The sequence below is a fragment of the Argentina silus genome (genome assembly GCF_951799395.1).
Source record: "Argentina silus genome assembly, chromosome: X".
Lineage (NCBI taxonomy): Eukaryota > Metazoa > Chordata > Actinopteri > Argentiniformes > Argentinidae > Argentina > Argentina silus.
Genome location: NC_139653.1, coordinates 2,882,893 through 2,894,287, shown reverse-complemented (window position 1 = coordinate 2,894,287; position 11,395 = coordinate 2,882,893). Strand labels below are relative to the sequence as shown.

Here is an 11,395-nt window from a genome sequence, read left to right as displayed (position 1 = left end):
CCCAATAAATTGCATCCCAAGGAATCTTACCCATTTGCCATCTTTTTCCATTGAAGAGTATGGCTTACCACCTTTTGTCATTTTCCAAGGTTAACTTAAAAAAAAAAAAAAGTCAGCTAGTTCTTTAGAAACACACACACTTCACACACGAGAAGGACCTGAATGGAATGCAAACAAAGTGTTACTATAGAGACATATTGATAATTGAATAATGCATTACAGTTGTAAAATGAAAATAACTGCCCGTCATGATAGTGTTTGTTACATCATAGTTAATAGCTTATGCTGCTTTGAATTCGATGGTGCTACATTAGAGTTTTAGGCATACATTTAATCAGATTAACCAATCAATAAAATAACTAGACATTTCAAAAATCATCCTGGCTGCTTCTAGAAACTAGAAGTAAACACAGAAACAATTTTTACACACATGTAATATTGTATTTTCAAATTAAATTAAATAAGTTGTCCAAAATAAATCGTAGCATGTTATTTGTTAAATGTTTTGATAGCTAGTTTTATTCAACCTTTTGTATATGCTGATTCAACCTTCTTTGAATCCGTTTGCCTTTTATTTTGCTTTTCATCCGGAAGTTGGTCACTGTGTATGTTGTGCCTAGCTAACTCTGCCCCGAGTGGCTTGTTACTCCCGAGTGGAGATCTGTGTTCTCAAAATAAAAGCGCGATATAAGCGATCACTCAAAGTGATGGGATCACAATATTTTATCATATTTTCCATGAAATAAGGAAATAGTAAGTAACAGAAAGAATATACAATTTCATACATATTGGTACAATTACATGTAATTTTACATAGAGCATATATAATGGACTGTACAAATAATATTCCAAGGCTAAACTTGATATTTACTACCAATCTACTCATCAACACTTCTAGAATATGTGCTGTGTCATACAAAGTGTTGATGGCTTTTTACTGTGTTTTTACTTTAAGTTGGTTTGCAAGAAGCTGAATAAAAAATATATAGTTGTTTTTTTTAAAAGTCAATAATATATTGCATGTGTAAGAGCAAAGGTTTATAGAATATTCAGGAATCCAAAAATTAGACTGACAATACATTTCATTTAAAACATTGGAATGTTTCAGTCAAATGATACTTATTTGCTATGGTTCCGCCTCAGTAATAAGGTGTTGTTTTCTCTAAATAAATTAAATTCCTTAATATTCTATTATCTGTTTTATCATCTTTGATCAGGAAAAGCAGGTGCCTATTGATCATACAAACTAGATGATTTCAGTACCTTAGACAACACCTCAAAAAGAAACTCTATGGCCCCAGTAAAATGCCAACAATTGGTTAGTCTGGCTTTAGACTTAAACTCACCTGATCTACATTCTAGGAGTGTTGCCAAGTAGACTGGTACCAGAATGGAGATGAGTTGAAATGATAAAAAAAATATACGACTTGAGTCCATTATTGGTGCTCTATTCAGTCCAGTGCTGTAAGCTGGTTGCCTACAATAAAATGTAAGCAACATTTTGTTAAGACACCACAGTAGGTAGCCTACAGGTTAGAGTGGCCAGGAGGGAACCGGATGTGAGCTGGTGACTGGAGGGTGCTGGCATCATATCTAATGTGCCTACATTGCTGTTGTGCCCTTGAGCACCCCTAAAGTGTGCCATGGGTGCCTGATGATGGCTGACCCAGAGCCCAGAGCTCTGTTCTCCCTGGGGATGTGTTGTCTCAGGGGGTGTGTGTAAAAAGATAATTTCCCCTTATCAATACAAGTACATATTTTCTCTTTAGTCTGGCTTTAGACTTAAACTCACCTGATCTACATTCTAGAAGTATTGCTGAGTAGACTGGTAAAAGAGATGAGTTGAAATAATTGAATATATTTCTGTACAGTCCATTTTAGGTGCCATACAGACCTGGCAGAGCATCAAATTCTAAACATGAGTGCTTAAGTTTGACATTATATAAATCTGTCCCATTACCTTTGGTGCCCTGAAATAGGGGAACTATGTATGCAAATGTACAAAAATATCCTTAAATAAAAGCTGACAATCTATAATCCAAACCTTTGGAGCATAGTACCAAAAGAAGAAAAAATGCGTCACTGTCCCATTACTTAAGCATGGCACTGAATAGATTATTACCTTAATGAGAATGTCTACTGCATATTTATATCTTTGTTTCCCTATTTTAACTAAATCATGTACAGAATGACATTAAAATCCATAAATCATGCAGTTCTGCGGGGGACCCATTTAATCATTCTATTACTGTCATTCTTTCACCAGATGTAAATCCACTTCACTTACTGCTCAACAACCAGAGAGACAACAAGAAACAAGAGATTTTTTCAAACTCAATGTATCATATGGTAGCTAACACGCCACTCTTTCTGCAGATATTCTGCAAATCTTAATTTGGAGCAGATATTTAACAGAGTTTTGGAGAAACCCAGGGAGATTTTATGGTCATTCTGTTACCAAACTTTAAATCTGCACAGTTCTTAAAGTAATTGTTTTTTTTTCATTTTCAGTTGGAATTGTTAGAAGTAGTCTTTCTGTATAGAGTTGTATGGTTTGTTAAACTTTTCTATCAGGGGTTTTTATTTGGCATACGTTTGAAAGTGAAAAATTGAGTCCCAGTGTCATTCTGTTGCTGTGGAATTGCCCATAACATTCTCTCTCTGGATCACAGTTCTTTCAGTGCATATTTACAATCTCTCTCTCGGCCACTCTGCAGGGTTCCTTCCTGACTACCTGCTGCCAGCCTATGAACAGGTGGTTGACCACCCAGCCACGCCTCCCCCTCCATACAGCCCCCTCCAGTCTGCCACTCTGCCCAGCAATCCCTCCAACTGCCCCCAGCCTCTTCCCCCATAGACCCTCACCACTCCACTCACTGCATCCCCTGTGTCTACACATCCAGAGCATGGCAAAGGTTGTCTTAGTGACAAGGACTGGACACCGGGCAGGTTCCTGCTCTTTACAGGTGACTCGGGTATTGAAGTGTGCAACAGCCATGAGCAGTGGGAGCAGCATGGCCTTCTGGGAGGGGAGGTGGAGGACTCCTATGATAGGTGCAGCCCTCAGACCCACACACACCCTCATGCAGAAACAGATACAGTCAAACACACAGATACACAACCCCAGTGGTTATCATCCAGTATGGAAATAGATTGCTGCCAATATTATTGTAAATAAATAGAGTACAACTCACAAATGTGAGACCGAATCATAGTCCCCTCTCCGATTTTATCGGTGGGGGACAATTATTTCAATACAAGACTTTAGCAATAGAACTGTCAAGTCTACATTTGCGAATCAAATTGCATCTGTGGATTATTTTTCATTTGTTTACAGCATTTTGGCACTAACATTCTGTGTGTTTATAGAGAAATTATACATGCATTGGCATTATCTTAGTTGACTATCTCCATTGAACACCTTGATGGAAGCTGTAGGCTGGAAAGGCTTCTGCAAAACTTCCTTTCACGTTGACTTGGTTTATACCATAGATTTTTACTACAGTTTATACTCAGAGGGTGACACAACAAGTCGTAAAGACCTCGTGAACATTCCATTGTTGCCCGACATTAATTTTGGTCGTTGTTTCTGAAAACGACAGCTATGCAACAGGTAGTTGCCAAGTGGGATCCTTGGGACGACCCTAAAATCCTAACCGTTTACCTAATCATGCTACACAGTGTTTTGTGCAATATCACAGGCATGAATTAAGCTGATGAGGCTGCTTTTACCTGCTATATTCCAACCTAAACATTCCTGTTTATCTACTAAATATCGCTGCAGGATGCTTGTTTGTCTTTCGAAATTGTAAGTTCCAATTGCTAGCTCTACAACATTGCTATCAAAGTGTCTAGCAAAGCTTTATTTAGTACAATAACATTTGTCCACAGTTAACTTTTCATAGACAGAAGAATCTCTCTCACTGGCCACACACTCACACCGTCAGCTTTTCTGCAGATAGGAACAATGTGGCTAGTTGACCTGCATTTGATCCAAGTCATCAATAACAGACTATCATAGGTCCATAACATTATCTTGATTTTTCACTGAAAGAAACTATATTGTATTCAGCAAAAGCAACAGTAAATATGGCACAGAGCAGCAGATATCTACAGCATTGGTGTGGGGGTATGTGTGACTGACAGGGGGCGAGTCTAACACTGCTGAGGCTGGCTCCTCTCAAAGCCCATCCTGGGTGTGATGTTGACCTTGTAGTTCACTGGCTGGAGGACAACCCCGAACTTTCCCTCCAGGCTAGGCAGTGGCTGGCCAGGGGGTACGGTCAACGTGAAGGCCTGCAGGATCCAGGAGAGGAAGAGGAAGAGCTCCATTTTTGCCAGCGCCTCCCCCAGGCACACGCGCACTCCTGCCCCAAAGGGGAGGAAGCTGGGTGAGGGGGCGCACAGACCCGTCCCCTCGGTGTTCAGGAACCGACCTGCATATTTGCACAGAGAAAGACTGAATACAGAGAAAACTCAGGAGAGAGACATGTATCTTATCTGTTTAATGTGCACTTATTCTCACCAGGGTCAAACAGCTCAGGGTTCTTCCACTCTTTCTCATCATGATGCAGGGACCACAGGTTGATGATGACACGAGTTCCTTTCCGCACAATAAACTCCCCAATACTGCAAAACACATCAACAACTCACCAATACTGGCAAACTCTTTCAGAGTAAGATCATGCATTTGCCTGTGTGATGGTCCCATGTATCCCATGTAAGAGTAAGTGAAGGAGAAGTCAGTGAGTGTGTTTGTTAAGTACCTAGAGTCAGTGAGTGTGTTTGTTAAGTACCTAGAGTCAGTGAGTGTGTTTGTTAAGTACCTAGAGTCAGTGAGTGTGTTTGTTAAGTACCTAGAGTCAGTGAGTGTGTTTGTTAAGTACCTAGAGTCAGTGAGTGTGTTTGTTAAGTACCTAGAGTCAGTGAGTGTGTTTGTTAAGTACCTAGAGTCAGTGAGTGCCACGTGGGGGATGAACAGCGGTGCGACAGGGCGGATGCGTAGCACCTCCCTGATGGTGGCCTCCAGGTAAGGCAGACTCCCCCTGTCACTCAGCTGGGGAGTTCTGTCTCCCCCTACCTGACTGTCCAGCTCCTCCTGAATCCGCTTCTGCACCTGATAACACAGTCAACACATTGTAAAACATGCGAGGACACACACACACACACAGTACACAAAGTCAAAACAAAAATCGTGAATTAACACACAGTCACATAATTCACACACACACACACACACACACACACACACACACACACACACACACACACACACACACGCAGTCATAGGATACATACACAACAGATAAACAGCAGATTATCAGCACCTGTGGATGATGAAGGAGGTAGGCTATGGCCCATTTTAGCACTGTTGTTGTGGTTTCCACACCAGCTCCAAAGATATCACCCACGGTCATGAGGAGGTGGTCTTCACTAAGGCCCACAGTCTCCGTGGTGATCTCGGAGGTGTTGTTATTCTCTGCGCTGCGTTTGGCCCTTAACAGCGCGTCCAGCAGGTCTCTCTGCACGTGATCGCTGTAGTCCTCCTTTGGAGGTAGATCAGGCGCTGTGTCACCAATCATACACCATGACTTATAGCTCAGAGCTCCAGGTATTGTTTATGGTTTACATAGTGCTAAGCCTGTAAAACCATAGTGGTTGAAAATGTTTGGTTTTTTTGGGGCGGGGGGGTTTCAGCTGGTGTTTTCCTTGAGCAAGAGGGAATTCTGGTTCACCAATGAAAGAAAGTGAAAACTGTTTCCTGAACTATGGTATGTTCTCATGAGCCATCTGCAAGTAATTGCAGAGTCACACTGTAAACACTCTTGTTTCATTACAGTGAAGAAACACAAATTCATTTTCTGTTATGCTTTTACTTGATGTTCTTTTGTCAACTGTACTGACGTGTAGAGAGGCCTACCTTGTGTTCTTCATATTTCCGCTGAAGGAGGCAGTCTCTGGTGGACACACACTGCTTTAGAAGGCGAAGGTCTGCATTCGGGAATACCTAAGAGAGAGAGAGAGAGAGAGAGAGAGAGAGAGAGAGGCAGGCAGGCAGGCAGGCAGGCAGGCAGGCAGGCAGGCAGGCAGGCAGGCAGGCAGGCAGGCAGGCAGGCAGGCAGGCAGGCAGGCAGGCAGGCAAAGAGAGAAGTACATAAAAAAAATGAGAGCAATGTGATCCAGTTGGAGTTTGCATTTCGGTACCCAGGACTGCATTTTACGTCAGAAAGGTGTTCCCTTCCTTCAGTCAGAAACTAGATGAAGCTTAGTTACTAAGTTAGCCTAAGATCCACAAAGTGGCAAAGTGGAGTGATTTAACAAGGGCAGAGGGGAGAGGACAATAATGTTTTGGAAGGAAATGCAACCCAGGACAGGGCTGCTATAATCAAGTTTCGAAGCACCCGTTTATTGTGCTTCCTTATTTCTGTGTGGGCCTCCTTTGCCTTGCTCACTGTACCTGTAGCCAGGGGAAAATGTCCACCAGGCTGTCCTTAGCAACGGTGTCCACAATGCCCTTGCTGTACTGCAGCATGGTCTCAAACTCAGGGTCATCGTGGCGATAGGAGGAGTTGAAGCAGAGCGAGCAGACCACATTGGTTACCGCCCGCGTCAGCTCAGGGGACAGGTCCACTGGCACACTCCCCGCCATGTTGCCCAGGGTGTCACATAGAGAGAGGGCCTCCTGGCAGACTGCAGACCAAAAAAGAAGGAGAGAGTAAGATGGAGGGAGGCAGGCATGGAAGGAGAGGTAAAAAGATGTGGAAGGATTTGGGATGAAGAGAGAAGAGAGGAGGGGGAAGAGGTGAGAAAGAATGGGGGAAAGTAAGAGATGAAAAGAGGGTGGTGGAGAGAGAATGATAAATGACAGAGAGAGGAAGAAGGGAATACGTAAAGGTTATGACCAAAGGCGGTGGACACCGGAAGTTACAGACTCAGACTCAGTCTATTAGAGCTCAATAAAATACAATAATGAATTGTATAAAATTTAGGATAACAGCAGCATTGTTTGATACTCACTATTTTTTTCAATGGAGGCAGAGCCCTTGCCAAACATGCACAAGGCTCCATGCACAATTTTGCGGTGAAACCTCCAAGTGGCACTGTAGTCTCCAAACGCAATGTCTTTACCATCCCTCGTTAATATGTCTGTAGTCACCTTAATAAAAACAAAAATGCATTGTAGAAGTTACAGGAGAGCAATGGATAAAGCTTAAATAGCTTTTCAGGCACATTTGCATTTTGCTTCAAGACAAAACACCTTTCAGCAAATAAATATCATATTTATTGAATAATATGACATTGTAACAGTAAAAACTAAACCCAATGGAATAATTGTTTAAATGAAAATGCATGCAGTCACTCACTGCACGCGGTCTCCCTGCAAAGATTTTCCCCCTTTTGAGCAGCACCTCTCTTGCATGCCGATGATGGTTGACGATGATGGCCATGTGTGGGCCCAGCATCAGGGAGTATGTCTGTCCGTACTTCTGCTGCAGCTCCTGGAAGAGAACATGCGGCTGCTCGCTTCGCAGACTCAACAGACTACCGATGAGTGGGAACACAGGCAAGCAAGGAGGGCCCCCAGGACCCACCAGGGACTTCCGGAGCTTCTCCTGCAAAAGCAGCAGGACCAGCCCGACGGCAGAGAATACACACACGCACAGAAACCAAGCCATAGTTGTGGGTGAGACCAACCGAGACCAGGCATCACAGAACCTCCGATGGTTTTATGCTGCTCCTTCAATGCCATCACCTTGACCCAAAATATTTTAAGTGCTATCTTTAACAGTTCATGCCAATTTAAACAAGATAAGCTCGTTTAACTTTGATGCACCAAACAATTTGGCAAATACTGTTTTGCCTAAAGGCTAAACTTTGCCTAGATACTGTTTTGCTCAGCCTTTTGCTTTAGGCCTATAAAATGTTCTGTGTATTGGCCTATCAGTGTTTTTACATTTACCAATATAGACCTTAAAGGGGCAATCTGTAACTGGTACATACATTTTTTAACTTTTAAATAATGATATATAGCCATTGATTCTTGAATAATATAACTTATAAATTCCTCATGAGCTTAGTTCAACTGTCTTACACCATCAGAACCCAAAATATGATCTTGTTTTACTCCAATGATTGTAAACAATGCAATTGTAAACAGACACTGTCAAGCTTAAAAAACATGGTTAAAACTATCATTTTGATCTCATGAATGGTCAGTCCTTGCATCCATACTGTAGCTCTGTCTATGAAATTGAGAGTGGTTACATTTCCAACCCCATCCCTCAACTGTTTACCAAACAAGTTGTTTTTTGTTTGAATTACAGATTGCACCTTCAAAACACACCATACACCTCACCAATAGACACCATTAGAAAACAGAAACCACGTATTGTAGGCCTAATGTTTTAGGACATACACTAAAAACCATCAAAGACCATTACAAAAAAAAAACACTTTAAGAAAAATAAAAACCCCCCCAAAAAAAACCCATAGAACCATTCTACATAGAACAATTTTGGCACAATGGTAGAACCCTCTCCAGTGTTGGGAAAGCTACTCTGAAAATGTATTTAACTAAATTACCAATTAGTTTACATACTAAAATGCTGTGAAATCATTGAGAAAGATAAAAACAGGTGAGGTGGAGCAAAGTGGGGAGACGGGAAGCAGTGAGGGAATAAATAGTAGGGACATTTGAAGTTCAAGGGCTGGAATAATAGTTAAATTCATATTCATTTTGTATGTTTTCGGCAGGGGGATGCAGTGACAGTAGCTCATTACACTGCTACGTGGCAAAAAGGTTGTTAACTACTGAAAACACTACTAAGATTTTAATTTAGTTTAACTACCACAAAGCTACTGCGAAATACAGTTAAACTAATAGTTGAGCTACATGTAGTGGAACTATTCCCCAACACTGCATTTCAGGTTAGGGAGAGCCATCCAAACCATTAGAACCTTGCCACAAGATGCTGCCTTGTGAACACTGATCTGTATCTTCATATGATATATTTATTTAGGGTTTCACTATTATGAAGGCAATTATTATTAGGGTTTTTTGTCATAGTTTTTTAGTGAGGAAAAAACGGGACTTGTTTGTCCCTCATGCATATCCGTATCACAACATGCGATGGCTCTTGCAATGGCTTCTTCAGAGTCACAACCGAGGTTTGGCCAGTCTGTCAAAGGTTTATTGTCTGATAAAGTTGGCTCCTGTAGCGGGGATGTGATCGCCCTGACCCGCCAGGTACTAAAAGGATCACGCAGTCAAGAGGTAAAGAGATTCGCCTCAAATCGTCTATCAGTAGTATCAACTATTTTCGGAGACCCTGCTATGTCTGAAGCTAGACTAGCTAGCTACTCTAGTCTCATCAGCATTGTCTTAGCGCGACTCAGTCCACTGTGTGATACATAACTGTGATGGATCTAGCAGCGTGTAGTCAAAGCGTCTTTTTAATAATATCGAAAATCTCTGGTCTGGCCAGCATAACTGTTAACTAGCTAGCTAGCTAGCACACATACGTTACGTTAGCTAAACTGTACTAGCAAGCTAATGTACGCTACACTTCAAATATTATGAGGCTGCAAACTGAACATTTCACAGCAAGTGGATACTTGTTTCCGAATCATGTGAATAATTATAGCTAATTTAGCAAACAAATTAGTGGTTGGACAACATTAGTTTAATCAAAGGTTCTAGTCTGCTCTATTATTGCTACCTGGTAGGCTAGTATTGCTTTTATTTGTCAGGTTCATACATAGCCGGACGCGACACTCCATATCATTTCATTTCATTTATACTCTCCATCATCGGAGATTTTCTTCGACGGCACGAAATATCCAAAAGGCTGCTAAATATCTTACAGATTATCTGTATAAACGTCATTAACATGGCACTGTTTGCAGTTTGGAATGCCATGTTTGCAGTTTTCCACCGTGGCTTCAGGTAATGACGGATATAAAGTTAATTTGTATGGATTGACACTCATAGCACTCATGTTGAATTAAGTCGCAAACTCCGGCAAGCCAATACCACTACATTCCATCTCATGAAATGAAGAGTATGGAGTATCGTGTCGGAGCTAGTTCATACAGTGCAGTAACAATACATACGATGGAGGAGACGCAAAATGAGAGCTTAAATTAGACTCCAGATTCTGGGATCCGAGGTTAAGTTCAATCAAATAAGAACCACCCAATGTCTTTTTCAGCTCCTCGGTCAAGCGGCCAGAAATATGGTTATTCAGGAGGATGCCATTCTGCACTCAGAGGATGTAAGTTCTGAGGTCCACACGTCACAAACTGCAGAATAAAACAAACAAAAGTGGAGACAGGCGTCAGTATTATGATTGCTAACAAAAGAGAGTCAGCGCTACTACTAACACTAACCAACCTTTGTAAGTGTATAAGGGCCATGAATTTTTCCTGATCATGTGACCTGGCTTTAAATGAGACCCAGAGTTTTCTTCATCAGGTCAAGTTTTCCCAGCCCAATGGTGGCACTGATCATGTAAAATCATAAAGCAGTAATAGTCAAGAACAGTATTGTGATGACCCAATTTATTATGAATTCAACAGCATTTCTTTTTGTTTCTGCAGAGTCTGAGGAAGATGTCCATCATAACCACCCATTTGCAATATCAGTGAGTACCCTGTTTATTTTTTTTTCACAAGATATACATGTCCTGTGAACTAGACAGTTTGCATGTGCCATTTGTGGGAAATGTAATGCTTGAATGCTAAAAAAAACAAAAACTTATCACTGTCTCTTATTTTATCATCCAGACAAGAGGCCATCCAAAAGAAGTAAGTCAAAATAGAAACTCTGTTTATGGAAATGGTTTTGCATCACTGTCTAAATACCAAGTCAAAACAGTGTTTGACATTATAAGCTCAATGGTATCTCTCTGTGTGCTCTCTCACCAGTGTTGAACACTCTAAGAACCTTCAGGATCAACTGAGACACTTACTGAAATGAAAGGACAGAAGGACTGAGATACTGAAAGACTGAGAGCAGCATCTGTCTATTTTGGAGTAGATGAAGCCCCATACACTTTGATCTATGACCTAAGATCAGTGTCTATTTTGCTGAACACCATAGCAGTGGAAACTATGTTGAATCTTGGGTGAATTGTCCCTGGCCCACTCATACAGGTCTGATGGAAAGAGTTTTGTGGAATCTTTGACAGAAGCATGCTGTTCTCAAAACTACCTATTGTATACTGTTTAGTATGTCTATCTTCGTAGACAGCACATACAAGTAAACACACTAAGAAAGCATGGCATTTCTCTCCACTGAAAGATATGTGATTTTTACTGATTGAATTTCTTTTTTCACCAGTTCTTTGCTTTTTTATTTTAAGGTGAGTTATAAAAATAAACATGTGTACTTATA

The 11,395-nt window shown here is 41.2% G+C and overlaps 2 protein-coding genes across 2 annotated transcripts; one reads left to right on the top strand and one right to left on the bottom strand.

Moving 5' to 3' along the window:
* Window positions 1-4,155: 4,155 nt before the first annotated feature.
* Window positions 4,156-7,676, bottom strand: cyp17a1 (cytochrome P450, family 17, subfamily A, polypeptide 1; the record flags this gene model as incomplete). The annotated part of the gene is made up of 8 exons (XM_083696175.1): window positions 4,156-4,436; window positions 4,526-4,629; window positions 4,947-5,116; window positions 5,328-5,546; window positions 5,921-6,007; window positions 6,458-6,690; window positions 7,018-7,156; window positions 7,365-7,676. 8 exons carry the CDS (start codon window positions 7,674-7,676, stop codon window positions 4,156-4,158), a joined length of 1,545 nt encoding a protein of 514 aa, XP_083552301.1.
* Window positions 7,677-9,130: 1,454 nt separating this feature from the next.
* Window positions 9,131-11,395, top strand: borcs7 (BLOC-1 related complex subunit 7; the record flags this gene model as incomplete). Its single annotated transcript, XM_083695040.1, has 5 exons — window positions 9,131-9,274; window positions 10,212-10,274; window positions 10,600-10,643; window positions 10,786-10,806; window positions 10,927-11,395. The coding sequence occupies 5 exons, from the start codon at window positions 9,131-9,133 to the stop codon at window positions 10,976-10,978; spliced, it is 324 nt and encodes a 107-aa protein (XP_083551166.1). The 3' UTR covers window positions 10,979-11,395.